Source organism: Gouania willdenowi, chromosome 3 (assembly GCF_900634775.1).
Source record: "Gouania willdenowi chromosome 3, fGouWil2.1, whole genome shotgun sequence".
Classification (NCBI taxonomy): Eukaryota; Metazoa; Chordata; class Actinopteri; order Blenniiformes; family Gobiesocidae; genus Gouania; species Gouania willdenowi.
In genome coordinates, this window is record NC_041046.1 from 24,654,538 (window position 1) to 24,682,059 (window position 27,522).

Below are 27,522 nucleotides of genomic sequence, written 5' to 3' on the forward strand. Positions count from 1 at the left end.
AAAAGTCATACTTGTCATGAACATGAGGCTTGTCATTGAAATTTTTTTGTTTAACTTTGTTAAAGTAGCAAAGTCTTCTGATAACAGGGGTCAGCCCTGGAAGAGCTCTATCATTGTTTAGACAGTGAACCGCAAAGTGACACTTGTTATGAAAAAGGTTGTAAATTCTCAAAACTGTTTTTGCAAAAAGCATCATTGAAAAAAACTCAAGTTAGGCCTACCTAATAATGACAATCAAAGATTCTTCTTCTTCTGTGTAATTTTATGACGTTGGCAACCAAGGCAAGGAGCATACGATACGTTTTACTCTCATTTTTATGATGCTTGAAAAATGTCGTGTATTTAAAGACATTGTTTTAACAAATCTAGTAACTGTTTAACGTTATTTTGTGAACGAAAGTGTCAGCAGAACACTTGTACGCTAAATAAATAACTTCTTCAATTCAAAGGTAGGCAATCAGATGATTGGGTTCTTACAGTTTTCTAGAAATATTCTTGAGAAAAAAATATATATATATATTTATGTATATATTAAAAAGAGAGTGTGGGGTGTGAATACTCACCGGTATTCATAGACTGTAGAAAATACATACATAGCACTGCACGAAGGATGTTCTTCTTTGTGGGCATGTCTGTTTGAAGTGGGAATGCGTCATCAAATTGGAGCGAGGTGTTTGCACTCGTCCTGCAGTAAGAAAGGAGCAAATCACCCTCTAACTAACGATTGAGGGAATCAATGAAAAAAACACTTTGGGCATGTGTATGAAGCCCAAATAGCACTTTTATAATGTTTAAAGCACAGAACAGTTTAATTAGCGTAACATGGGCCCTTTACAGAAATGGAATGTATAAAATGTGTTGTATGAAATATTGGTTTTGTTGACTATCCACCTGAGAGATACAGTGAAGGACACGAGATTCAATGCTACATATTTTAATGTTTTTTTTACTGGTATGAATGCCTGGTTTTGATAGCCTATGATGGTGAAATGTGGGTCATCGGTAGGTATCATCATCATCACCACCACACAGGAGCATAGAAAGGGGGTTGTCCCCTTCAGAATGTTTTCCAGTATTATGCAGTTTAACCCATATAAATACTTGCCAATCTTTAAACTCATTTTTTTGTATCAGTCATTCTGAAAAGGGAAGGTTATTTTACCAGCATTGCTATGTCTAAGCAACAGAATGTCGTCGTAAAAAAGTTTAAATATTTCAGTTTACAGGTGTAGGTGAAGTGCCCAAGGTAATTTATGGTAAAGTAGCTCAGAAGGTTCAGAGCTCTTTAAAACATTTTCTCCATGCATGCTGTATATTGTTGATTTTTGGCTGGAGGGTGAAGCAAGAAGGAAAAGTTTTGTCACCACAGATAGCGTATTATTTCACAGCGACTCAAAATCCCCCAAAAATGCGACACAGCAGCTCCTGCCACTGCTGTGAAAATGAAAACACTAACAGACTCTGAACTTCTAAAAAGGCCACTGACATGTTGAGCTGCACGGGCTTCTATAATGAATGTACAGTAGGTTTTCAGCAAACTGTCTTGACAATGAATTAGCTGGATTTATTGCAATGGTTCTCAGTGACCCAGGCTTTCTGCTGTAAGGTTTGAAACACTAATGCAGTCAAATATGCAGCTGCTCCTGCGTCCAGGAGCAGTTATTTTTGCTGTTAAAGGCGCTTCTTGTATAAGTATAATGTATGACATTTCTAAAAATGTATTATAATGTGAAAGGGGTATATTGAATTGCCCTGGAGATACTACAGTATATTTCATGCGTTTAACCAAATGTGAACAGATAGTGGGTCGCGTTTAAGCAATCTTGTAGTTTTTGCTGTTTTTCTATGTGTATAAAACACGTGTATGACAGGTGGGTTTCAGATTAGATGGTTCGTTGAATGTGTGTTAATGCAAAAAAAAAAAAAAGACTGGTTGAACCTTTAATATACAACAAGGGAATGAATACATGAAACATTGAAATAATCAAGCTTGGTTTTAACTCTCATATTTCCACATGGCCAGGATGTACTTCCACAGGTTGCAGAAATACACTAATCTGTAATTGCTTTCAACAGGCATGCATCTCTATAATACAATGTCCCCATAGATTAACCAACTTTTACTGTCTGTAATTTTGCCCTCAAATGTTCAGTTTCTTGTCTTACATTTCTCTTTGTTTTCATCCGTAATATGAATGGCCGATATGAATTGCACCTTCCGAGCACTGCGGAAAGAGTAGTATCTATTTCTGCTTCTTCCTGCCATGGCTTAGAGCGGGCATTCATACCTCACCATAACCCCATCATATAGGTCTCTCTAGACACATATCTTTGTCAGCCTCCACTCAGTAAAATACTACTTCCTGTTTGGTTTGTCCAAGATGAGCTAAATGTCTTTTGCTTGTTCCTCTAATGTTCCTGCATCAACTTTGCCCTTACTTAACTGAAACCACTGTTATCAGATCTGGTTTGCCACAGTGACAGGAAGTCATGTTTTAAACCCAGAGCCTCAGACTTAGTGATGAAAGTGGTATGAAGTTCTGAATGCTCATCAGGAACGTTTTATAAAAAAACATTTATGAATAATTTGTATACAGAAATCTAGCAGCTTTGAGTTTGAAAATATACATATATCTCTCAGCTCTCTAAAAGATATTGCTTCTGACAACCAAGCACCAGGAATAAAAAACCGGGCCATATAAAATAATTTATGTTGTGGAATATGGGTTTGTTTGTATTGTAGTGCAGTCTTTTTCTCATTTAGATTAAACAAACAGCTTAGGGTTTCGATTGCATCCAGAGACTACATGCTGTTTATGCTTCATCTTTCATTTACCCTCTGAGATGTGATTCCTATTTGTCTGTTCCATCCTTATCCATTTCTGATGCACTTAAAAGAAAACTGTATGACACACACACACACACACGCGCACGTTCGCGCGCACACACTGCAAGTAGTGAAAGGGTGAAAAGACACGCCTATGAAAACAGGCCTACGTTTGGCCAACTTTTGGCAAGCGTCACACAATTTTAGGTCAGGTGTGCCCAACTTCTTTTCATTGAAGGGCCAAAAATGAATCATGGTGGAGGGCTGCGAGCCAAAACTAAACATTCATGTTGCAGTGCATGAAATTAAATATGTCAATAACTTAACTGTGCAAAATAAACAGTAGTTTGAAATTGAAGAACACTTTTCTTTATTGGGTTTAATGGCACAAAATTATTAAACATCTTATTGTCTTCAAAGACATTTAGTGCAATATAAATTCAACAAAATGGGACACAACATACCCCGCCTGCCCTATACGATTTTTCACCACCTTGAACAATCCTTTAAAACTCAAGAAAAATAATGTAATTGGACATCAGCTTTAGATTTTTTTTCTTATAAATCACTATACTGTATTGCATTTTTTTTTATATGTTAAAAAAATATGAAAAAAATAACAATTTCAAATATGGGCAGTGGGCCAAAACTAATCGCTTGCAGGCCAACTTTGGCCCGAGGGCCCCAAATTGTTTTCATGAATTGTTATAGGTGATTCGGATAGTGCACCAACTCTACCATTAAAGACCCACTACTTGAACTTGATGAAACACCTAATGGAATCCCTAAAGAGCGCGATATGTTAAAGAGTGCAAAGAGGGTAAATTCATGGGTGTACCACATAGGATTGCATGGGGGACAACTTATAAGATTAAGAGATATGAAGATATATAAAAAAAGAACAGAGCCTTACGACCATGGGATGTCTGAAACAGGGAGCACGGCACAGTTTCAATCGGCCGTAAAAGAACCACACACTGCCCCATTATGTATAGGTGTTTAGGAATAAATCATTGAACAGACCTCTTTTGAAAGCACTACGCTGTCAAACCTAATCTAACCCAGCCTCCGCTCTCCCCTCTCACTCCACACCACGATCGCTCTCTGAGCAAGCAAAGCCATTCACTGCCTTAGGCAAGGGCTGGGAACATAAGAGCAATGTCAGAGCAGAGTCGCTGAATCGAGTCACCACCAGTGTCTCCTCTCAGATGGCATGCTTTGTTTTAAAGGAGCAGGCCTGCATGGTAAACTAAACACTGATGAGCAGTACGCTCACCTTGAACATTACAGAGAGAAAAGGGCCATTGAACATTGTTTTTTTAGGATTATGGAGATTGAAAAAAAACAAGCTGAGAATCCAAGAAATTTGTAAAGCAGTCTTTGAGGAGACCTTTCTTTAAGCTGTGTGTCTAATGTCTCCTGTTGTGTCTGTCACAGAGTAAGATTTTTACCACAGGAAACATTTCTGATCCTTTTTCAAGGAACCCTCAGTTCAGCTTTTATGACAGAATTCAGGGCAAACATTTTGAGTCTTTGCGGTATACCAATAGAAACTGTTAGTGTTTAGAAAAGAATCCCTCATCTTTGAAGTTGTTACAGCTTTTCTTCCTCTTGTGTCTTTTAAATTTTCCCAAATCAATTAATTTTGAGAGGCGTAAAATTCTATTACCTTTTTATCCACATATCCCAAATTAACAATTTAATGACTTGGCAAGACTTCTGATATACGAGAACTGTTTTGCACAGCTTTGCACTTCCGTTCTCACTTAAGGACAAGCCCCATTGATCGGTGGGGATAGAAGCCTGGTGAGTTTTTCCATGCCTCACATCACCACTGAACTACGCTGATGCTCAGGGCTGCTATGAGTGAGATGGCTCGGCCTGCTGACTGACAGCCCCGGATAACGGATAATGTGTCTGCCCTCAGTGCCAGCACAGCTAGAAGTGATAAACATAAGCAACTTGATCCAGAGACAAGAGACGCCTCTACCTCCGACAAAGCTCAAACTTAATGCACTTCTATTCGTCTTAGCCAAGTCCAGATTTGCTTGTCTCACTCTTGCTTGGCCTGTCACATCCTGGCTGGGTAGAGGTCAGAGATGGCTACTCTGGGCTCATTTTTGATTGGCTCTCACTTGGCTATTTCACTATGTGATAAGACACATCATCAAAATTTAAATCATTATTCTGCTTTGGCTTTAAAGCTGAGACTTCCAGTCTCCAATACTCCAAAACCTTGTCCTATTCAATTTCCCTACTGCACCAACAGGACCTGAACATTCTTTAAGGTTAGAATATTTATGGGAAGTCTATTTTATCTTTTTTTTTTATTGCTACTCTTGTGCAAATAGGCCCCCATAGTCCATGGTTCCTGCCCTTGCAGTAATGGCAATGTAAACATGGGAAAGTAATTTGAATTCTAACAAAGTGGAGATTAGCTGGTGACAGTTTGTGGCATGGGCGATTATTTCTAAAATAATCCTGTTTTGATATGCATCTGCGTCCCGGCAGGGATTTTCAATTTGTTTTCTCATTGCCGCATGTAAACAAGCTCTAGTGTCTCCTTATCATAGCGTTGCACGGACAAGAAAAGAGCGTATGGCGCCCTGTCTCCCTCCCGCTCTCTTCCATCTCACCACACAGCCTGTCTTTACCAGCCTGCTTCTGCTTAGAGTGGCTGAGCTGCCTCACTTGTCTGGGCTTCAACAAGTCTTTATCGAGAGTTGGTAGGAGGTTTTATGTGTGTACCTGGCAAGTCATTTGCAAACATGAAGTCCTTAAAACGCACTTGCTGAATATGTTCTGCTTGAGGGGCTCTGCCCATTCCCCTTATGAATAGGCAAATATGCAGCATGGCAAAATAGCCCCAAGACTGCCAAGGTCTGGGGCATATGATAAATGTTAAGACTTTTGATTGAGATTATTTATGTCAATAACTTGCTTTGAAAGTCCAATTTAACTTTTTTTTTTTTTTTTTTTTAGCAATAATAAGAATAAGCAAGGGAGGGTTTCCCTCTTCTACATACATTAGGAGCAGTATTGTCAATAGAAAGTCATTCTCATCAAGAAATGAGCTGTTTAATGGTTTCATGTGACTAAAAAGCTAGGGGGGGGGGGGGCATTTTATTACCCTCTGATTGATTGTTCCTGCCTGAAGCTAATTAGCATGTATCTCATTGTGTCTCAATGTTTATGAGGATTATAGGAGGATAAACACTGTAATCCCTGGTGTTGTGGAGGACTTCCAATTATCATGCTGCTTTAAAAAAAAAAAAAAGGGTCACTATAGATTTAACCTTTTAATGCAATATAAACCAGAAAAGACTCCTTTACTGTTAATTTCCTAAACTGAAAGCTGACTAAAATCCAAAACCGCAGATCTTTGTGAGAAGTAACAGGCCAATCATCTCCATGACAGCAGGTTGTGACTGGAGCTGACCAGCTAGGTTAGGCTGTGGTCAGTTCTGTAGCTGAGGCAGGTTTCCTTACAGATAGAGATAACAAGCAGAGGTGAATGTCTAGTCTATGCTGACAGTCTGGATCGATTAGGGATGGATCACTTACACACAGGGATCATAATAGCCCCACCCCAGAGCTCAGGTGGAGCCATGGAGAAATTTCCAACAAAACAGGGAGAGGTGATGTACTTTAAAGACACTGCATCAAGACAGGATACTTTCTTTAGTTTCTTTGTGTTTCAGTGTGACATTGACAATTTATGGTACATATAATCTATTTGACAAAAACTGCAATTCTTCTCCAACATGTCTCTGTATGCTACTAAACATTTATGAAGTGCAAAGTTGTGGAGTGGCCTGATGTTCAGTGCAAGCCATTTCCACATTGTCGTCTTATCATTATTCTACTTTAATTCAATCATTAGACCAAGCAGACCCTGAGTTACAATAAAGAGAAGTGGAGTCATTACCACCTTTAATGTTCCCAATCTAATTGAGGCATTAATTTAATGACAGTTTCCAGTTAGGGTCATTCATAACCCAAGTAAATAATTATTCCAGAACCGCTCTTTCCATATTTTCAGCTATGAACTGTGACCTGTGCTCAGAGTGCTGGTCGTCATTTTTGGTCAGAGTGAGCAGAGCACAGGCCAGCTCCTAGCTGCAGTACATTTGATAATAGTGTTGTATCGTTCGTGAACGATTCGTTCAAAATGAACTAATCTTTTATATGACTCGGGAGTAACGAGTCTTCTCAGGGAGCGATTCGTTCATTTTCATGCAGTACCTTCTCTCGCCACATGGCAGCAGCTGCATGAGCTCAGTCAGCAGCAGACAGGAAACAGAAATGATTCGTTCACCACTCACTCAGCTGGATCCATTCTCAGGTCCCAGTTCTTTAGTCACGTGACAGACAGGCTGTCTGTGAGCAGCAAGCACTGCAGTTCGTTCGGTTCGTTCACGATTCGTTCATACGGATCATGACGGATTGCTCTTTCGTTCATTCGTCACGTGACAGCTGTGGCTCAGACAGCTACGGGGCTGGGGGGCTGTTGACTGAGAGCTGAACAAGGAAATGATTGATGTCTGATATCTACAGTTTATTTGTCATGTGACACCCGATATAGATTATTTATTCACGAAATCATAATTATAGTGGTCTTCAGTCCTTGTTGTGTTATTGTATAGCCTATATAATGAATGTGTTTGTAAATAAATACTTTCGAAAATTATATCAACGTGTTAACTTTGTGTTATTTGCCACACAATAGTAAAATACCACAATACGTTATTCATTCATGAAATCATAACTAATCAGCGGTCTCCGGTTCTTTTAACCTTTTTTATTTGAATAATATAATTTTAATTACGTTAAACATCTAGGCTGCACTTAATAGCTCCGGTTACCCACTCTGCTTTTGCTCATGTTCAAAACTTTCTGCACACGTCTGTGTTCTGTGACATGTCCGGAGAAAAAGTCACAATTTCATGAGATTTTTTTATTTTTTATATAAGTCTACCTGCGCTATATTAATCTGTGTATTGCTCTGCTCGTCTGCTGCTGCAGTATCGCTGTCAGTCTGATAGCCTACATAACGGGTTTGCATCGGATGAGAAAAGGAGGTGGAAACGCACCACAAATTCTCACTAAATGTTAACTTTAGAGCCTCTGATCAGCAGCTCACATAGCCCAAATTTGCATACTGGTTTAAGAGCACTTGAGAGCATAATTAGTCGTACACACTTTCACACAGCGCAACAGGGGGTTCACTCGGTTATAGTCACGGCACATGCCGGTGTCGCATCCACTCCCACTGTGCGAAACTAATTCACGTCACAAGTTGGCGTAATTATTTATACATTTTTCTACTACCTGAGCTAAATGGGGTTTGGCATGAAATTGTGTGCAAAGTGGCAATTGTTTGACTCTAATGATATAGCTTTTTTCACCTCGTCACATTTTAATGTCGCACAGAGTGAACTACTAGGAGTGACGTGATTCTGGGCCACAAATTGAGCGCTACTGTCATTCAAGGCTCCATGATGGGCAGTTACCCATCCCCCCACCCATCACCTACATTTACATTAAGTGCCAGGTAAAATCAGAACACAAACAACAGGGGTCTGAGCAGGTCAGAAAAATGAGTGGAAGGAAAAGGAGTGACATTTGGAACCATTTCAGTGAGGTTTCAGCCACTAAATCCAAATGCAATATTTGCAAAAGGATTTTATCAACCCAAGGAGGAAGCACTTCAAATTTGAGAAGACACCTTAAAACGGCACATCCAACTGTGCAGTTAGCACAAGTGAGGGGGGAGAGTGACGATGGAGCCACTGCAGCAGCTGCAAATATCTCCACCAGTAGCACTTTATCTGGACCTCAAATCACTGCTGCTGCAACACTGGCTACAGCTTCTGCAATATCCAGTACACCAGCAGCACCCACCACCACCACCCAAACAGCAGTTAGACCACGGAGGCCACAACAAACACATATGGGCACTTACATTACAAGGCCAATGGATCCACTCAGGCAGAGCAAACTGGATGAAGCACTGGTTAAAATGATAGCTTCTGACTATCAACCATTCTCCATCGTTGAGGACAAAGGCTTCAAAGAATTCACAAAGACCCTGGACCCTTCATACACTCTGCCAAGCAGGAAAACACTTTCTCAAACTCTACTGCCAAAGATGTATGGAAAGATAAGAGCTGAGTTGTTGGAGAAAATCAAGAATGCTCCTGCTGTATGCCTCACAACTGACTGCTGGACATCTGTAACAACCACAAGCTACATGTCTGTGACCTGCCACTATGTACAGGATTTTGCAATGACATCCCATCTCCTGGACTGTTTTGTCTTGACAGACAGACACACTTCTGCTCACCTGGCAAGTGAGTTGAAGAGAGTTGCAGATGAATGGGGTGTCAGTGACAAAGTTGTAGCTTGTGTCACAGACAATGCCAGCAACATTGTGGCAGCCCTGAGAGACCACCTGCACTGGGACCACATACCATGCTTTGCTCATGTTTTAAATCTTGTTGTGAGAGCTGCACTTAGAGAGGTTCAGGGTACAGTTCATAAAATAAAAGCTGTGGTGGAATACTTCCACAGAAGCACAGTTGCTTCAGACAAGCTGAAGGCCACACAGCAACAGATGGGCCAGGAGCAGCTGCGCTTGAAGCAGGATGTGGTTACAAGGTGGAATTCCACATTTTATATGGTGAAAAGGTTCATTGATGTCAAGGATCCAGTCATCTCCACCCTGGCACTTATCAATGCACCCCTATCCACACTGTCCACAGAGGAATGGGAAATTGCTCAGGAAACAGCGGACATCCTCAAACCTTTTGAGGAGGTCACCGTTGAAGTGAGCGCTGAGAGGTATGTAGTTAAAGTAATTCATTTATATTAAACTAACTCACTTTTAATAAGCACAAACTTCATATTTAAAAATATATATATAGTTAGTGATGGATTTTAACTGTATCCTTACTGTTAACAAAGACACATGACATTGATCTGTGATAGTACACTGTTATAACTGCTTTTGAGAACAAAATATGAATAATTGAACTCTGTCTGTAGGTTTGTGACTGCCTCCAAAGTGATTCTGATGGCAAGAGGTCTTCAGAGGATTGTTGCTCGCCATCAAAGAAGCCCGTCAGTCCATGAACCTATTAAAAAACTGGTGGACAGCCTGATGTCTGAAATGCAGAAGAGGTTCAGCAAGGTGGAGCACATTGAGAAGCTTGCTGATGCAACTTGTTTGGACCCAAGGTTCAAAAAGCAAGCTTTTGTTAACAGCAAGGCTGCAGAGGACACTGTGAAGAGAATCACAGCTGCTGCAGCACACAACCACCCCAGTCACAGTGAGGAGGAGGAGTCTCAAAATCCCTCTGTGGCTGCCAGCACAGGGGCCATGTTTTGGGAAGACTTCGATGAGAGGGTTGCAAGCACCAGGGCTTCCACTTCCTCAGATTCTGCCACATCGAGCACCTCAACTGCTGCCATGATGGAGATGCGGGCCTACTTGGCAGAGCCACTCCTATCCCGCTCATCAGATCCTCTGGCATGGTGGAGGATGTGCTCGCCCGTATTCAAAACTCTGTGTGAGGTGATGAAAACTAGACTGTGCATTGTGGCCACATCTGTGCCCTCTGAGAGAGTTTTCTCAAAGACTGGGCAGATAATCACAGACAGACGGAACAGGCTCAGCCCCTCCAAGGTCCGCCAGCTTGTGTTTCTAAATGCCAACTTGCCTTAAAGCTGGCCTTTAATATACATGTGTCACTTTTAATTGTGCAATATTGTTGGTTTGGTTTGGTTTGGTTTTTATTTAATTTTATTCTTATTTAACTTTTTCTATTTAACTTTATTTATGTCTCTTAGATGTGTATAGTGTTGTGTATGTAATATACATGTGTCACTTTTAATTGTGCAATATTGTTGGTTTGGTTTGGTTTTTATTTAATTTTATTCTTATTTAACTTTTTCTATTTAACTTTATGTCTCTTACTCTTAGATGTGTATGTTGTGTATATAATACACATGTGTCACTTTTAATTGTGCAATATTGTTGGTTTGGTTTTTATTTAATTTTATTCTTTAACTTTTTCTATTTAACTTTATTTTTGTCTCTTAGATGTGTGTAGTGTTGTGTATATAATGTAAAGTGTGTTTTATATATAAGTCTCTTTAAAAATAAATATTTTCGAAAATTATATCAGCATATTTATTGTGTTATACTCTGCCACAAAATAATCAAACATAACAATGATAACAACAAACACAATAAAAATAACAATAATAGTAATAATAATAATGTCACTTTTTGGACACAATAAATGCACCATGTAAACATAGGCAACTCATCAACTATTATTTTTTGTTTTAATTGTATCATTAATTGTCAAAATTAGTTTTACATTCGCTGTCCTCTCCCCAGCTGTCATGTGATCGACTGCTCAGCCGAAAGGGTCTCTGTCTGCTCAGGCTGTGGAGCAGAGCAGTACTTGTTCTCGTTCATCCAACTCGTTCATTTGTCACGAGTCTGACTCGCGGGCTGACCGGGTCTTTCTCGTTCATCGTTCACAGCTCAGTACTTCGTTCTCGTTCGTCCAACTGGTTCCTTTGTCACATGACTCGCGGGCTGACCGGGTCTTTCTCGTTCATCGTTCATCGGTTCACAGCTCTGGCTCAGGCTGAGCTCTGCGCCAGCAGCATTACTTCTCTCTGATTGGTCTGTTTTCACTGTCACGTGACAGTTACCCAGACTGCCGTGCTGTTAAACAATGATAACAGAGAGGATACAGGACACAAGTTACATTATTGTGGTGTGTGTTAGCTTTCCTGGGTTTTCAAATGGCTTGAATAGCTTATGGCATTTTGTGTGTTATACTTTGTCACCTGAAGCAAACCATCTTGTCTACAGTATTTATAGTTGGAGAAAACACGTCGGCGGTATGAGTTCTGCATTGTGCAGGCTTCAGCGCCATCTGCTGTACAAATGAACGAAATGATTCGTTCGGGACTCGTTCAATTTAATGTTCGAGAGTTAAAGAATCGAATCAGAGGAAAGAACCGGTTTTCCCATCACTATTTGATAACACCTCCTCAAGGTCTTTACATGTTGTGACTTCAACATGTTTTGGTTGCTGTTGTGAGCAACTTTACACTTTTAAATCTCTGAGAAACCAGCAGATTTGTAGTGAAGCTCTAATCACTGGTGAAGCTACTGAGCTACGGCCAGTTTGTCTGTTTCTCCCTCTGTAACTTTGACATAATCCCATGTGTGCATCTTACCAGTGACTGTTCATCCTTGGCTTTGAGTTAGTCTCCACCAGAGGTGAAAGTAACAGATTACAAGTGCTCACGTTACTATAATTGAGTTGCTTTTATGGGTACTTGTACTTTCTTGAGTATATTTCTAAATCAGTAATTTCACTTGTACTTAAAGGTATAAAGGAGGATTTTCCTGAAGTTTAGAAAAGAAACGCCCCTCTCTACTTTTTGAAAAAATGCAAATGCGCAACTCTACCTGCTCCCAAGAGGGAACGCCTATTAAACGAGTGAGAGAGAGCATGCTCAAGCCCAGATTTCCTTGTGCACAGCTCTGTTTACAAAGGCGAGCTTCAATAAATGGCTGAAAACGTAGATCACGAGACATATAAACAATTGTAAAGGTGCGTTCACGCCGAACGCGACTGTAGCAACTGCAGTTACTTCAATCGCCCGTGATGAGCCGCTTGAACATAGTGGCGCTTTTAGGTCACTCCATCATTTCATTGCTCCAGTGATGTGATGACGAGGGAACAGTGTGTGTGTGTCTGCCGCTTACAGAGGAGAGAGAGAGGGTTAATCACTTTTTCTTCGGCAGTATCATAGACAGCGCCACTTTTACGGTTTAAATGATCAACTTACGGGGTTACTAATGAGTTCCCACAGAATTCAGGCTTATTCAATGAGTTAACCGCTTTAATTTTGAACCGGTAAATTCAAGAGGTCCTGGCTCCAGACCTCCGCTGCAGCCTTCTCACTGTAGCGGGTGGGAGGGGCTGCTGGCTCGGCTCTACAAACAGTGACCGTTGGGGGAGTTGTCGCTTGAAGTCACTTAAAAAGTTCAAATTTTTCAAGTCGCTTGAGGGGAGATAACTTGAGGTTGAGTCATTTATATTGATTTGACTGTAATCTAGTCGCTTCAGTCACTCCAGTCGCACCTTTAGTTGTCTCGGAATACGTGAAGAAAATGTATCCAAATGTATGATATGACTCGTTGCTAGAACAAAATTCACACTAAATGAGTATTTCTGATTTTGGAAACTGTAATTGAATGTAGGGCAGAATAACCAGTAGGGTACAGGTTAAATCCATGTAAAAGGAGCCCGACAGAGCACTGGGTGTTCATGCGTGCCGTGGAGCTACATAAGGTAGTGGTCTAAGTCCGTCACCACCTTTGTGTGCAGCTAACATGAAGTTTTTACCTGCTTGGGATGGACAAGCACAGGGGGAGTAATTAGATAACCTTGATTGTAAAACAGCGAGGAGCAGTCTCAGTTAAAGTCTGAGGTGTTGTTCAGGGGGTTGTCTCCTCTGGGATGGAGCAGGTGTTCTTGACAATGATTTTATCTTTCTGATTTTCTGTATAGGGCCCAGCCCTGAAACATATGAGGGTGCACTGTTGGCAACACATTCAGAAATGCTGAGGGGTTTATAGGTCATGCAAAGTCGGTGCTGCTGTGTTGCCTTTTGTGACTTCTTGTTTTATGTTTGTTTTTGTGGTGTTGCATTTCTCAGATGAAAATGCGCCAGAGAGAACATTAAGAAAGACAAAAAAAATAACAAATCAGAAGCTATAGTTGTCAACTATAAAGAACTAGAAACCCTGTTAACGGTTTTAATAGTGCTTATTTTGAAAAGTTGTTGCTTGACAATGATATGTCTTCTTACAGAGATACATTGATGACGTAAGTTTAGAAGTGATTTAGGTAAACTGCTAAATACCTCTTTTATTGGTAGTCTGCAAAATGTGTACGTTTGCAAATATACGTAAGCAAGAAATTTCAAGCATGTGTTATAGGAAATGCTGTCAACCGACTTTTTTTCTTTCTGATATTATCTTGCTGACTCAACCAGTCTGTTACACTACGTTTTTGCTAAAACTGTTCAATTTAAGTATTTTCAATCAGGTGAGGAACCGGGGAAATGGAGAAAGAAACAGAAGAAGGGGACATCCATCTATTTCTAAATACAAAGTAGTGAAGCTCTTACTACCTACTTACAACAAAATCTGTTTTTTCATTCAAAAAGTGATCAGTAGAAACATTATTGGACACAATAAAAGGGTCTCCTTTTTCTCCTTTTTTATGTCATGCAAGAAATCTTTGATTCCAGTAAAGCAAACACATCATGAGAGCTTCAGGCCTTGTTAAGCTCACTTTTATGGATGACATCAAGCCAGTTATTGAAGATAAGCTGTATAATAAAGGGTTGTGAATTTTTAATTGGAAGCTCTACCAAATGATCATATATAATACTAGAGGTTTAGTTGGATTATTTTCATTAAAAGATCTTTTACACCAGCCAGAATAAGAAAAAACATGCTCGTTCATGAGACTTGACTGTCATTATGCTAACCTTAGACATCCCTAACCCTAACCCTTAGTTGTTGCAGTTAGCATTGCCTTCACTAGCTGATTTTACCCCTTATAATGTCATCCAAGACTCTCGGTGCACTGCTTAGATGCACAGCAAAAACAAATTTTCAGATACTACAGAAATTGTTCCACCACACATCCTTGTGTTATATGTAATAATGAATATAACAATGAAGAAAATGTGAACAAAAGCAGTACAAAAAACAAAGAAGTAACCAGTAGTAACGACCAACCAAGTAACCAGAAGTAACGACCCGGGATCACATCGGGACAAAATTGCTGCTTTCCATGGATTGTATTTTTAGGTACAAATTTGTTGCTGTAGTGAATTGGAGACTTGTGTTGCACCTTATTATATGTGCCAAATCTTATAGGCTGTATAGGCTGGCTGTATGGAAGACAAATTAATAGAAATATAAGGTAAAAGTTCTGATGGTTGAACCCTGCAAAGTATGATTTTAAACGTTATCATTTGAGCAGTGTTGAGGGATTGAACTCTAGTTTGAACCAGAGGGACAATAATTTGACCAAAGGGTAAAATAGCAGTCCAGCAAAAACAAATGTGTATTTGGTACTCTCCAAAATAACCAAAAACAAGCACAAGGCACTGATACACATTAAAACAAGTTCATGCACATGCTTGGAATACACATCTTGGTCAAAGCAGCTATAGTGTAGAGTGGCACCAGATGGAGAAAGCACTTTTACTTTAGTACTTTAGGAAATCCATTGGATGTGTGCTTTTTTAACGGTTCATTAATAGTTTACAAACAGGTTAAAACTAAAAACACCTGTAGACAAACACAGACACTCCTTCCCCACGTCCTTCTTTTGATGCTTAGTTGTCCATTGTAAGGTTTTTTTTTTTTACAAAATGGACCATGAAAAGTGTAACCAGAAAAGGAATTGTAAAAGGAGTGTATACAAGATAAGAAGAAAAAAAAGTTCTTCCTTTGATCCTGTGTGGGGCGTGACTCATGTCTGCATTAGGCCAAGTGAGGTATCCGCTTCTCCTTAATATTTTATGGTTTCCTTCAAAGGGCCCTGCTGCCCTTACTAAAGTCTCTGCTTGACTTTACAGCAAGTTCTCTTTCATAACATTCATTTCGATGTCTATGGGATATACTCCTCCGGGGCATATCATAGAAGCCCTTTCTCATAAAGCTAACAGGTAGTCCCACCAACTATAAGTAGAGTGGGCGGAAAATACATTGGCATTCAAAAACCTCTTCTCATCAGGAAGCTTCTCGCCGCGGCAGCTGAACTGTTCACAGGTGGCCATTACTCGGATTCCGTAGCCGGACGCTACTGCTGGTATTCATTCTAATGACCACCAGGTCAACCAGTGTTTTTCCTTGCCCCCATGCTCGGAATTACACTGCTTCGGCGCCCTCCACGGCCGTCACACTTCGGCTCGGCTCACCACTTACTGCTCGACGTCACCCCACGGCTATCGAGCACCGGACCTGACACCCCAGTTGGCAGCTCGGTGACAATGACACCCAACGCAGTCGCTGGTTGTCGGCCCTCCGCTAGCTTAGCGACGAGCAGCCACGTGTTGCAGAAGAATACATTTCACCAGCCAATCAGGTTGACTTTATTAGAAAGGGCTTCTGTGATATGACTCAGAGACGTATATCCCATAGTGAGACATCTCACTCATATTACTCAGAGAACCGGCGTTAGGTAAATAACCTATAGATTTCTGACTTTCCACCTGGTATTATGAACCTCTGTATAGTTACCATACTTTCTTTACTCAACTCCTTTCTCACAGGCAATAATGTATTTTGATTCTTAATTTTGCTGTTTATCAAAAACTAAAAGAAGTTATACATACAAAAAGACATTGTCATTATCATAATTACATTAAATCAAAGGTACACTTTCTAAACACAAACTGCTACTGTTAAACAGCAAAAACACTGTTAAACCTGTGTTACTTTGTAGTATAATGTACTAAGTGCTGACTTTTTTTCTTATTAAGAAAAGATACAATGTATTTCACTGAATGGGTGGACACAAAGAGTGGCTAAATAAGAACAGATTTGCACTGCAGTGCGGGTTGGGATATCACCTATTGACTGGTAAAATGGAGAGGAATTTTTGAAAAAGGAGGAAAATTTATTTTATTTATTTGAACATCAAAGCCAGGAAAGTGTATAGAGATCCAAAACACATCATGAATATTGCAGTATTGTAAAGTATGTTTTTCTGGTGTGAAAGCGGAACTGTGAAAGAGCGCAGCCCCACCTCTTATAACTACTCTAACATACAGTAGCCATGTGCAGCTGGGCAGTACATTAACTATTTAAATGCACACAGAAATGTGAGAGGTAGTGGCCAGCATTTTAATGAAAAACAGGGGGAGAGTTGGCTACTGACGAAGTCACTGTTTCTGATTACGATGGTTGGAATTGATTAAAGTTACATTGAATTTTTTCGTTGCATTCATTGATTTTCTTTCTTTTTTTGACTTTATTGTGTAATGTAATCTAATGACACTTATTATATAAAGAATAATGACATTGTTTAATGTCAAAACCCAACATTTCCACATGAGTAAGTGCAGGCAATTATGGAGGGGAAAAGAGAGAGGAAGGGGAGAAAACAGACCATGGAACAAGAAACATGGTTAATAATATTGAAGTAAAAAAAAAAATGAATAAAAAAAACAAAAGGGGGTCAAAAGTTAAATGCAAACTAATTTTTTTTTCTCCATTAACAACACAAATAAAATAAAAGTTTCTTAAACAAGTTCAGTAGAAAACAAGGTAAAGGTTAAAATGGAAATCAAGGCCTTAAAAAAAACACAGCCTTAATTCAGGCCTAATGTGAGGCTTCATGTGATAATAAAGCATATTAAAATAACATCTTGGATGTTTTTCTGCTCATAAAGACCCAATTGTAATGAGTGCCTCATTTTTAAGTTTTCTCTAGAGTTGGATAATAACACAGTCTTTATATTCAGGCGTGGATATACCTAAAATCTGCAGGAAATCAGCTCCTAAGTACAACATTTAAACACCTCTGGTCTGTAGCATGTCTTGCCAAAACTAAAAATAGCTGAAAGCAGTGTTAGCATAATGCCTTACAGCCATCCTTCCTCTTTGATAGCAGATTCAACAACTTCTTCTATCCATTATAGTGACAGCTAAAAATAGATGGTAAAAATCCATCAATGAAGCACTACCACAAAAAGCAAGCTGCACTTTGTGCCATCTACTGCACATCTTTTTTAATAAACTGTGACTCTCCAGTGTTTTAACCCCAGAGGCTTTTAAGCAGCAGCCAATTGAGCTTACATTGGCCCGATGGTAAATGGTTTAAAGGACTGGGAGAGCCTGGTACAAAGAACGACAGATATGCCTCTCCTGACAAGAGGGCATCTTTGCTCTCCTTTCACTTCGCACAAGCTCTCCTAAGCGGTCAATAAACTGTTTGTTTTAAGTATCTCCCTTTCACTTTCAGTCTCTCTTTATCTTTTTTCTCTCTTCAGCTCTCAAGGCAAATAATACATATAAAATACTACTACTCAACTGTATCCTGTCCTGGGCCAAATATTTGGAAAGTGATTGTCAAAGGTCAAGACATTAGAGATGTCATCGATACCAATCTAATACCAATAAATCATCAAAACTGTGAAATTTGAATAAATTGTCAGTATTTGAAGTGATTTTTCATTTTAATTAATATATAGTATTAATAAAGGATAGAATTTTGGTCAAATGTATGGACAAACTTCAGGTTTACTGTTATACTTAAAGGTATTGTAGAGGATGGTATTTTGGCTTCCACTTCCAGGAAGATCATCTAGGCAGCAGCCCCTCCCACCCGCTTCAGTGAGACGGCTGCAGCGGAAGTCTGGAGCCAGGACCTCTTGAATTTACCAGGGCCAAATTAAAGTGTATTAAAACCGTAAAAGTGGCGCTGTCTATGATATGGCCGAAGAAGAAGTGATCAACCCTCTCTCTCTCCCCCCTGTCAGCGACACACACACACACACACACACACACACACACACACACACACACACACACACACACACACACACACACACACACACACACACACACACACACACACACACACACACACACACACACACACACACACACACACACACACACACACACACACACACACACACACACACACACCCCTGTTCATCACATCACTGGACCAATGAAATGATGGAGTGACCAAAAAGCGCCACTATGTTCAAGCGACTCATCACAGGCGATTGAAGTGACTGCAGTCGCTACAGTCGCGTTCGGTGTGAACGCACCATTACAAGTGTTTATGTGCCTCGTGAGCTACGGTTTCAGCCATTTGTTGAAGCCCGATGTTGTAAATAGAGCTGTGCACGAGGAAAACTGTGCTTGTGCATGCTCTCTCTCTCACTCGTTTAATAAGCGTTTCCTCTTAGGAGCAGGTAGTTTTTTTTCAAAAAGTGCAGAGGGCGTTTCTTTTCTAAACTTTGGAAAAATCCTCCTCTATACCTTTAAGTCATAATAATTTTTGGTTTAGAAACAATTCAACAGTAATAATTTATTCCTTGTACATTGTTGTCGCTTTATTTATTTCTTAATTAAACGAAGTGCACAACATTTTTAGGAGAAATTAGGGCATTTCTCTCCTATTTTCTCTGATTCTGTAGCTCTGTCTTTTCTTTCACATAGTTTATATGCTTCTATACCTTGTTGTGTTACTGTATTTCACTAATATATTATATATCCATCACAAACGTCCCTCCTTCTGTTCTGTTGTATCAGGCAGAGGAATTTACGTCATAGATGTCCTCACCTGTTCTTTTGATTTGTAGTTTGTTACGTTTTAAAATGCCTCTGCATGTTATAGTTTTTGTTCACTGAGCAGAAGTCATGACATACACAACAGTTTTCAGGTGCCGAGCGAGGAAATTTTTCATGAAGTAAAGCAGGAAGAGTAACACCTTCCATCGCAGGTTTGCATACTTGTTAGAACAGCCTATTTTCTCCGTCAAACTTACATCTCTTTTATTTTGATTATGACATAATGTTTTAAAAAAAAAAAACAGACTCTCTAAAACGAGCCTCGGCCACTGGTAATAGAGATCAGTGGCTGTGGAGAGAAAAGAATTGTCTACGTATTTATATCTATGTCTTGGCCAGACGTACACAACGGCAGGGCTGCAAAATTCGGGGCAAGTGTCGCAAATTGATGTATGTATAATTTAGCTATTGTTAAAATATTTATCAATTAGTATAATTTAATTTTTGAATACATTATTAAGGGGTGATGGGGAACTATTTGAATAGCAAGGATACAGAATGCTCCTCTCTCTCCTTTTCTTTCTTCTTTTTGAAGCAGTGCTCAATCTTGCGGCGCAGCGCAACAGGAAGCCGTTTAAAGTCCTCACCATTGTTCCAGTCTGTTTCTCTGAAAAAGCTTTAATCGCCTCTACTAAGCGTTCTGCCAAGGGGAGAAACAAAGATTTGTTGAGGTTTTGCTGCCGCTGAAATTGCACCCAGGAGGTCTGCACACTTAACATGTGGAACATGTAATGAATTAGGAAATACAAGATGCAAACTTGCATGACAGAGGATGATCCTGTGAGTGATGACAGCAGGGCTGTTCACCATGGCAGGGGCACAGTGTTTACTTCTTATCTCCAGGGTCACACCAAAGCTGTCCTGTTCTCCTTAAACTTGCGTCTTCTTTAATCTTTTATAAACCATGAATTCATTTTAGAAAAAGTCACTGTGTAGGTGTTGTTACAATTAATGTAATTTATCAGAACATTGACTTGCGTATCTATATCCACACTTGCCACCTTGCGCGCTCTCGGGAGTGTGTAGGGTGTCCCATTATTACAGAGTGTGCTTTAGCTTCACCCACAATGTGTTCTTCATGCACACCTGTGCGAAGGGTACATGCAAGCGGACTTCGATGAAGGGAATTACCCATGTGTCACCCAAAGCAGCAAAAATGGAAAAAGAAAAAAAAAAAAAAAAATTCAAGTGGAAGTAAGGAATCGATTTATTTTCTGTAATACGTATTATACTAAAATACCTTTTGTATTACAAGAACATTGGTACATGTAGTTATGTTCTGTACATTTCCCCAATTTTTTCTAATAGTGAAAATATGAAACATACATGAAATGGCTGATTCAATCTTTCATAGGAACAAACAGAATGACATTTAATTTTATTCAGTTGAGGGCAGAAAATGACCAACTTTTCACAGGCCACCCAAATGCTTCCACACAAGGAGTGTTTTATTTTAATGCTTTTTCTTTGCATTGTTTTAAGAGAAAAAGCTTAAAAAAAAAAAAGAATTACTTTATACACTTTGCCGTCACAATATATTACGTTCTGATTTAGGGGGATGACAGAAACCGCTAACTGTCCCAAGTCTACCTTTTCAGCACACTTGTTTCCTTACATACTTTACATCCGAAGTGCACCCTTTGTGGAAGTCCGTAGTGCGGGTATTGGGACGCAGCCTAAAACCCCACAAACCACAGAACACAGCAGCTCTTATACTTGGTCGTTAAAAGACTACAACATAAAATGTTAGACTGATGTTTGGGCCTTAAAAATAAATTTCAGTTGAATTTTCATTGATTGTAGTAACTTAACATCTCATTTTTAAATAAAACAATTCATAGTGTCACAATGGGAGGGTGTGGTGATGGAGGAGCCAAGCGCAGAAAGAGATGGAGGATGCAGGAAGGCTTCGCATTCATAGAACCAGTCCATGTTTAATTGCAATACTGACGAAAAAAACCAAATCCAAAAGAAGCACAAGGAAAACTGGGAGCAGGGTAAAAGTAGAGAGGGTAACATGGACAGTGAACCAGCCATCATTCTGTGTCCAAACACTCAGCTAAATAGTAAGGGAGGCTTGATTGGGAACGGACCACACATGGGTGTGAGGCAGCTATAATCAGTCACAACCCAAACACCTGACATACACTGGGAGGAGGAGACACAAGCAGAAAGACCTGGTAACACTAAGACTCACAGAAATAAAGTAAAAGAGAGCCAAAAAGGCTAAACACTAACAGACCCTGACACATGGGATCCGTAGATATATAATGTATGTAATGTAGGCCTATGTATAAACTGATATAAAATCCAATTGTCAGCATGTACATATGCATTGGTTGTATCATTTGAAAGTTTAGTTTGATTAAGAAGCCAGTCTGAAAAACCTACAGTGACCAGAGGAGCAGAGGAAAGGACAGCATTTATAAACATTGTGCAGATGCAAAACAGGGCCTGAAAGATGTGCAATCCACTTTCCACACAAAGTTTCCAATTTATAAAAATTAACTTGGCATGAGAATGCGAGCACTGGTATGTTCACTTTGAACTGTGAGCACAAACATTTTGGAGATGTGGGGAAATGGCGCCGCCACTGGCGAGGGGGCTGATTTAAAGCCAGACTCACTCCACACATTAAGGGGTCTATTCTCCCGTCTGGGGTTACACACTTCTCTCAAACGAGTATTCTCCAGTCCAGGCTGCTGACACGCTCATCGCGCGTAAGGTAGACAAAAAGTGCTTATGAGTGAATGAAGGCGGGTTGAAGAAAAGGAGGTAGTGATGTCATTTTTTTGGGCTGTCTAGAAATCATGAAACATGGAGTTTTCCCAACGCTTGTAAATGTCATTGAAATCCGTGAAAATGATAAAGTTCACTTTTAATTTGAATCGCCTTCATTGATAAAAAATATAACAGGTTGATTTGATCAGATTATTGCAGTGTGACTGAGGATCGGCCACATTCTGTCCAAGTCACAGTTAAGATCTCTCTCCTTGATCATCATCCTCATCATGAAACAGAACTATTGGCTTCCATAATACGCAGTTTTAAATATAAATTGTTTAAAGCGACCTGAGCTGAGCCTCATTAAAACATGTGTGGGAACATTTTGTGTTCCATCCTCATCTGCATATGACAGCTTGTTTCACTCTGTAGTGGATCAAACTGTGACTTTACGTTGGACGTAGTATGAAAATAGTTGAATCACTGTGACCAACGTGGACAGAAGTCTGCGTCTGTCAGAGTTTTAATTAATGAGTGATCACAGCTGCTGCTGCACGACGCACGAGTCCGTGTGACTTCAAATGTAACCAAGTCCATATTTCTAGTGCAATATAATGTTTCACCTTATCGGGGCGCTGCACTTATTCCAGGGTTAGAAGCGAGTAAGAGGAAAAGGACTTACGCACACCAGAGTAAAGCCAGATTTCAATGGGAACACCCACATTTCAGGGACGCTCAGCCCACAGTGCGTAACTGGAATGAAGGCGCGTAGTGACTGACATAAGTACGGGGGGAAATAGCACACGGCCAAAAACAGCGCCGCTGCGTGGCTTTTTGGACTTACGCACATGGGAGAATAGAGCCCCTAATGAGTAACTAAACCCCTTTTTTTCTGCTGAAAACAAGTATATTTTGCGTATAAAGTAATGTTTTTGATTGATTCTTGCCCAACTCTTTTTATAAAATTTGGCCTATTTTGTTGGAAAAACTGGCTTCATATGAACAGAGTCATGTGACAGCACCATGTGACTTCTTTGATTGCCCTGGTGGTGTTTGCAGGACAGTGTTAGTCAGTATTCGGCCACTATGAGCCCTGAACTCAGTAGTACTGAGCATACATGGTGCTGGGACAGGTACACCTGCAGTCACAGTGCTGCATGTTTTAATTTTTGTGTGCGTTATTTAACAGGTTAAAGTCCGAGCCCAAATTTGAACATAATCCTGCTAACAGACAAACAAGTGTAAAAATGTATATTTTAATTTAACAATCTATGACCTGGAAAAGCTGGTATTCCTGTATACTTCATTTATAAGGATGCAGGGGCGGCTCCAGACATTTTCTTTTATAGGTGCTGAGATTAAGGGTTCTCCATATGCCGGTTACCAGTTCAATTTCTACTGCAACACCTGCAAGGCCGCAGCACACACGTATGATCACATAGACCCACTTCACAACATTCTAAGGTAACACAAGGCTAGTTCATATACGTTCACAATCCTAAGTCAACACACCTCTCTGTATGAATATATATTTCAACACGCACACGCAAAATCACAATCACATTTTTTTTTTGTGATCAAAACTTTTATTGAATTATTGGGGAGGAGGGGAGGGGGGTACAGACATATCCAGAAAAGTAAATACTGACAGGATTCCGTTGGCACAAAACATAAAACAGGCAGGTAAATTCATCAGATAAAGATCAGTGATTGTCTCTGGTCCAAGAGATGAACAATCACAATTTTTTCACAATTTTTTTCATTAGACTATTTTAAAGTTATATATAAATAAAACAAACAAACCAATTCCCCTACTTAAAACCATCACCCTCAGTGGAAAAAAGTGATAAAAGATAATTTATGTAAAGGTAATTTTCAATTAAAAAAAATAAATTAAAAAAAATGTAAGTAAGCATGTACAATTAAAGCTGATATCTGGAGTTTCTGAGAAATCTATGTTTATGTATGATTCTTTTAAAATGTGAAAAAAAAATACCTAACTAGTCTTTAACTATGGTCTACTGCCGGTGGTCATTCATATACACGAATGTATATAAGTCCCGCCTTCGTCCTATAGACCCCGATACAAATGGAAACGATCGCCGACTGCACGGAGCCAATAGGCTTTGACTTCCTGTTTTTGAGACTGTCAATCAAAGTGAATGCGGAACAGTGCACAGAAACAAGGCCGCGCATCACAACAGCAAACAAGTAAATATGATTTTGGCTCATACCTGACCCATAGACCTATATCAACGTGACCTGATGCATTATGTTCTGTGATGCTTCTGCAGCAGCTGTGCAGAGTTATGTGAGTGAGACGGAGCACAGAGGGGAGGGGGGAGGGGGGTGAAGGCAGAGCCGTCTGGGAGGCTACATTCAAAATCATGCTAGCTTTCAAAAATCGCCTACCCTACCTGTAACATCAAACAAAAAGGCTGAGACTTTCTGCTCATTGGCCGAACTACCTTGTGTTAGATTTATGTTTTTTGTCTACAAATTTGTTTTATTCAATATATTTTTCAAATTATAGGTAAAATATGGTAGGGTAACAAAAAATAAAAATCTTATTAAACTGCAGACTTTTTGGGGGGGTGCTTGTGGGGTGCTATGGGTATCCCTCTAGCTGCTGTCTGGGGCCGCCCATGTAAGGATGCAAAGCTGAAGTTGTCTCTACACCACAGTCAGATGGATGTGGTGCCCCCCCAGTTTGGTCTAAGAGTCTATGCATGTCCCTTGACCCTTGCTATGGTAAGCTGCTTATGGATAATCAATGAACATACTGTAAGTTAAAGTTAATGGCCATGTCACAATGTCACAGACACAGCAATGTGTGGGGGTGCTTTTATAAGAGGATTAGGGGGTACCACATGTCTGTCTTTTTATTTTTGGCTTCAACCCAGGCAGCTTCAGGTCATACTGAGCAAGTGAGGTCCCAGTTCCAAACTAAAGGATTCAAAGATGACTTATCGTGATGTTAGAGTACACTGAGTGCTGCAGTGCAGGACAGTGAATGCATTTATTTCAAAATAGGTTTAATAATGGCTTCATCAATAACCTACAGACCATGGTACATAACCAGCATTTTATTTAGTTGTATTTATTTATTTATTTATTTTTGCATAATCTTACATCATAACCTTCATGGTACCAGTCCACTTTTATATTCTTTAGCGAAGTGACTAAATATGTATTCGGATAAAACACTATTACATTAGTTTGCTTGTGCCTGGATACGTATAATATAGTATAGTATAGTATAGTATAGTATAGTATAGTATAGTATAGTATAGTATAGTATCGTATAGTATAGTATAGTATATATCTTGCATTAAAGCTGTGCTCTCTCTGCTCAAATGTGGATGTAGAGCCGAAGTGTTTTGGACCTGCAACTAAAACATGTTTATGCAGAGAAGACAAACCTGCTTGCTTCGGATTTATTCTTCTGTACTGTACAAGCCTATTGGGGGAAAAGCAGAAAAGATAGATTTCCACTAGTACAGAGAGCAGCATGTAGCTCTGCAGCTGTCATCCTGGAGACTAAGGGAGGGATTTTAAATGTATGTTGTAGCAGTTTAGGCATCACAAGGGACATTACAGATGTGCTCCCTATTTAAACTCATAGACCTCCAACCGTCAACATCCATCTTAGAGTTCCCCTCTCCTCTGCATCTGATAGGGGATATGGCTGAGGACAGACCTAAACTGGTTACGTGGAAACAATTGGGACTGAGGCCACCTCCGGGCTTGTACGTAAAACTGAAGGTACCCATTTGTAGCAGTCTGTCACCTCCTATTTTGTCTCTAACTTTTGTCCCTTTAGGCAACTCTTGGGGTCCCATACCACTGCATGTATTTTGTGGATGTCGGGAACTTATAGTACAGAGGTGTGCTTCAGATTTGTGGGCAAACATCTATCCACACTGCATTCTCCTCTCTCAGCACAGACAGGTTTGCATGGCATTAACATAAAGGTATCACAGTCCTCCTCTAATAATGGCTTATTATTCATGAAAAATTTAGAAACTAGTTCCATTTTTCTGAAAAGAATGCAATGTGTTTCAGTGTCAACGCATACTACACTAAGCACTTAACACAAGAGTTGGCATTTGTACTTGTAGTTACCTAATAATGATGTCCTAAGCTTTTATGAGAAATGTATTCTATTTAAATATTAGGTTCTGCACTTGGTTTAGCTTCTTCTAATCTTTTCCGCCTGGTTTTTGGTCAGTCTCTGTGGGACTTTTCTTCTTTTAAGGCCTGTTGGAGTTCAGTTCATTTCTAGGTTACTGATTCTGAGTACTATTTTGAATTGCTCCGTGGTGCTACGCAGAGTCAAATAGGAATTACTCCACACTGCACTCTGAGTCAAGACTAGGTAAAGGGTTTCTTTCAACAATACTTATCACTCATTATGGTTCCAGTTGGTCTGGTGTGTAAATGTTTCAGTTTATAGGTTTCGATTCTGTCTACAAATCTCGGTTTCTGTTTTTTTTTGTTTTTTTACCCACTCACATAGATTTACATGGTCACCCCCTCATCTCCTTGGTTTTTACCCTTAAGATGTAGACAATGATTGAAATCCAAGAAAACAACAACGAAAAACACGATCTTCACATGCAAGCTTCTTTGAATTACACTTTAACTCATTCACTGCCAGCCAATTTTAGAACGGCTACCCCCCTCACTGCCAGCCATTTTAGAGCATTTTGACTGCTTTTTAATAACCCGCAGAATATTTTGTACGATGACAATCTGAAATCTGATTCTGAAATATTACTCTCTCTACTGTCATCAGAATATATATATTTTTTTGTTTTTAACTTGTTTCCTTCTTCCGTAATCAGCATATGAATGCAGTAAATGTATGGATTTGAAATGACATAATTTTACGTCAATGGCAGTGAGTGAGTTAAGCAAACCAAAATGTGTCATCTACTGAAAGAAAAAAAAAAAAAAAACACTGGTATTTTCCAGTAAATATGTAATTTTGAAAGAACATCTACATAAGGATAGGTTAAATTGCATGTGACGCTTGAGCTTATGTCTTGTATTTGATCTCTTTTTTTTGTTTTTGGTAAAAGAGTGGAGAACAAAATCATCCTCTCTGAATTTCAAGAGGAGTTTTGAATAGTCTTTGTATATTTCACATTAGTTTTTTTTTTACTACTACTTATGCGTGGATGCTTTTAGTGTGTGTTTCTCTGCAGTGCCTGCGTTGTAGGTTGTAAACCCAATTTCTGGAGCAGAGTGATCTTTTTTCAACTGCTAGGTTTGAACTCTTCTGGTTGTCAGTTCATTGCGTTGAGGAGAGTAGTTTTTCTACCCTCTAGAGATGTTGTGCAAGGCCCTGAACAGAGAGCAGAGGCTTTGTAATCACTGTCATGTCTAAGCCTCTGCATTTCTCCGTCTGTGTTTTTTGTTGGTATTGGAGCTGACAGCCTCGCGCTGGAGTAAGGGCTCTGTACCAGAGGGCTCTCTTGCTCCACCAGAGGCTAATCGTTACTTTAGAACAGAGGGACTGCCCCTAAACAAACATTTA

The 27,522-nt window shown here is 39.7% G+C and overlaps 2 protein-coding genes and 1 long non-coding RNA gene across 3 annotated transcripts in view; 2 read left to right on the forward strand and 1 right to left on the reverse strand.

The window, feature by feature from the left end:
- mafa (MAF bZIP transcription factor a) overlaps window positions 1–27,522 on the forward strand; it is a 106,505-nt gene that overhangs the window by 41,520 nt on the left and 37,463 nt on the right. The gene's annotated exons all lie outside the window — the stretch shown is intronic.
- Window positions 6,975–10,932, forward strand: LOC114481853 (zinc finger BED domain-containing protein 4-like). The gene is made up of 2 exons (XM_028476913.1): window positions 6,975–9,670; window positions 9,875–10,932. Exons 1-2 carry the CDS (start codon window positions 8,427–8,429, stop codon window positions 10,551–10,553), a joined length of 1,923 nt encoding a protein of 640 aa, XP_028332714.1. The 5' UTR covers window positions 6,975–8,426; the 3' UTR covers window positions 10,554–10,932.
- On the reverse strand, window positions 11,178–11,885 carry LOC114481877 (uncharacterized). Its single transcript, XR_003676280.1, has 2 exons — window positions 11,696–11,885; window positions 11,178–11,570 (listed from the first exon to the last, which is right to left on the reverse strand). It is a non-coding gene; the product is annotated as an uncharacterized LOC114481877 (long non-coding RNA).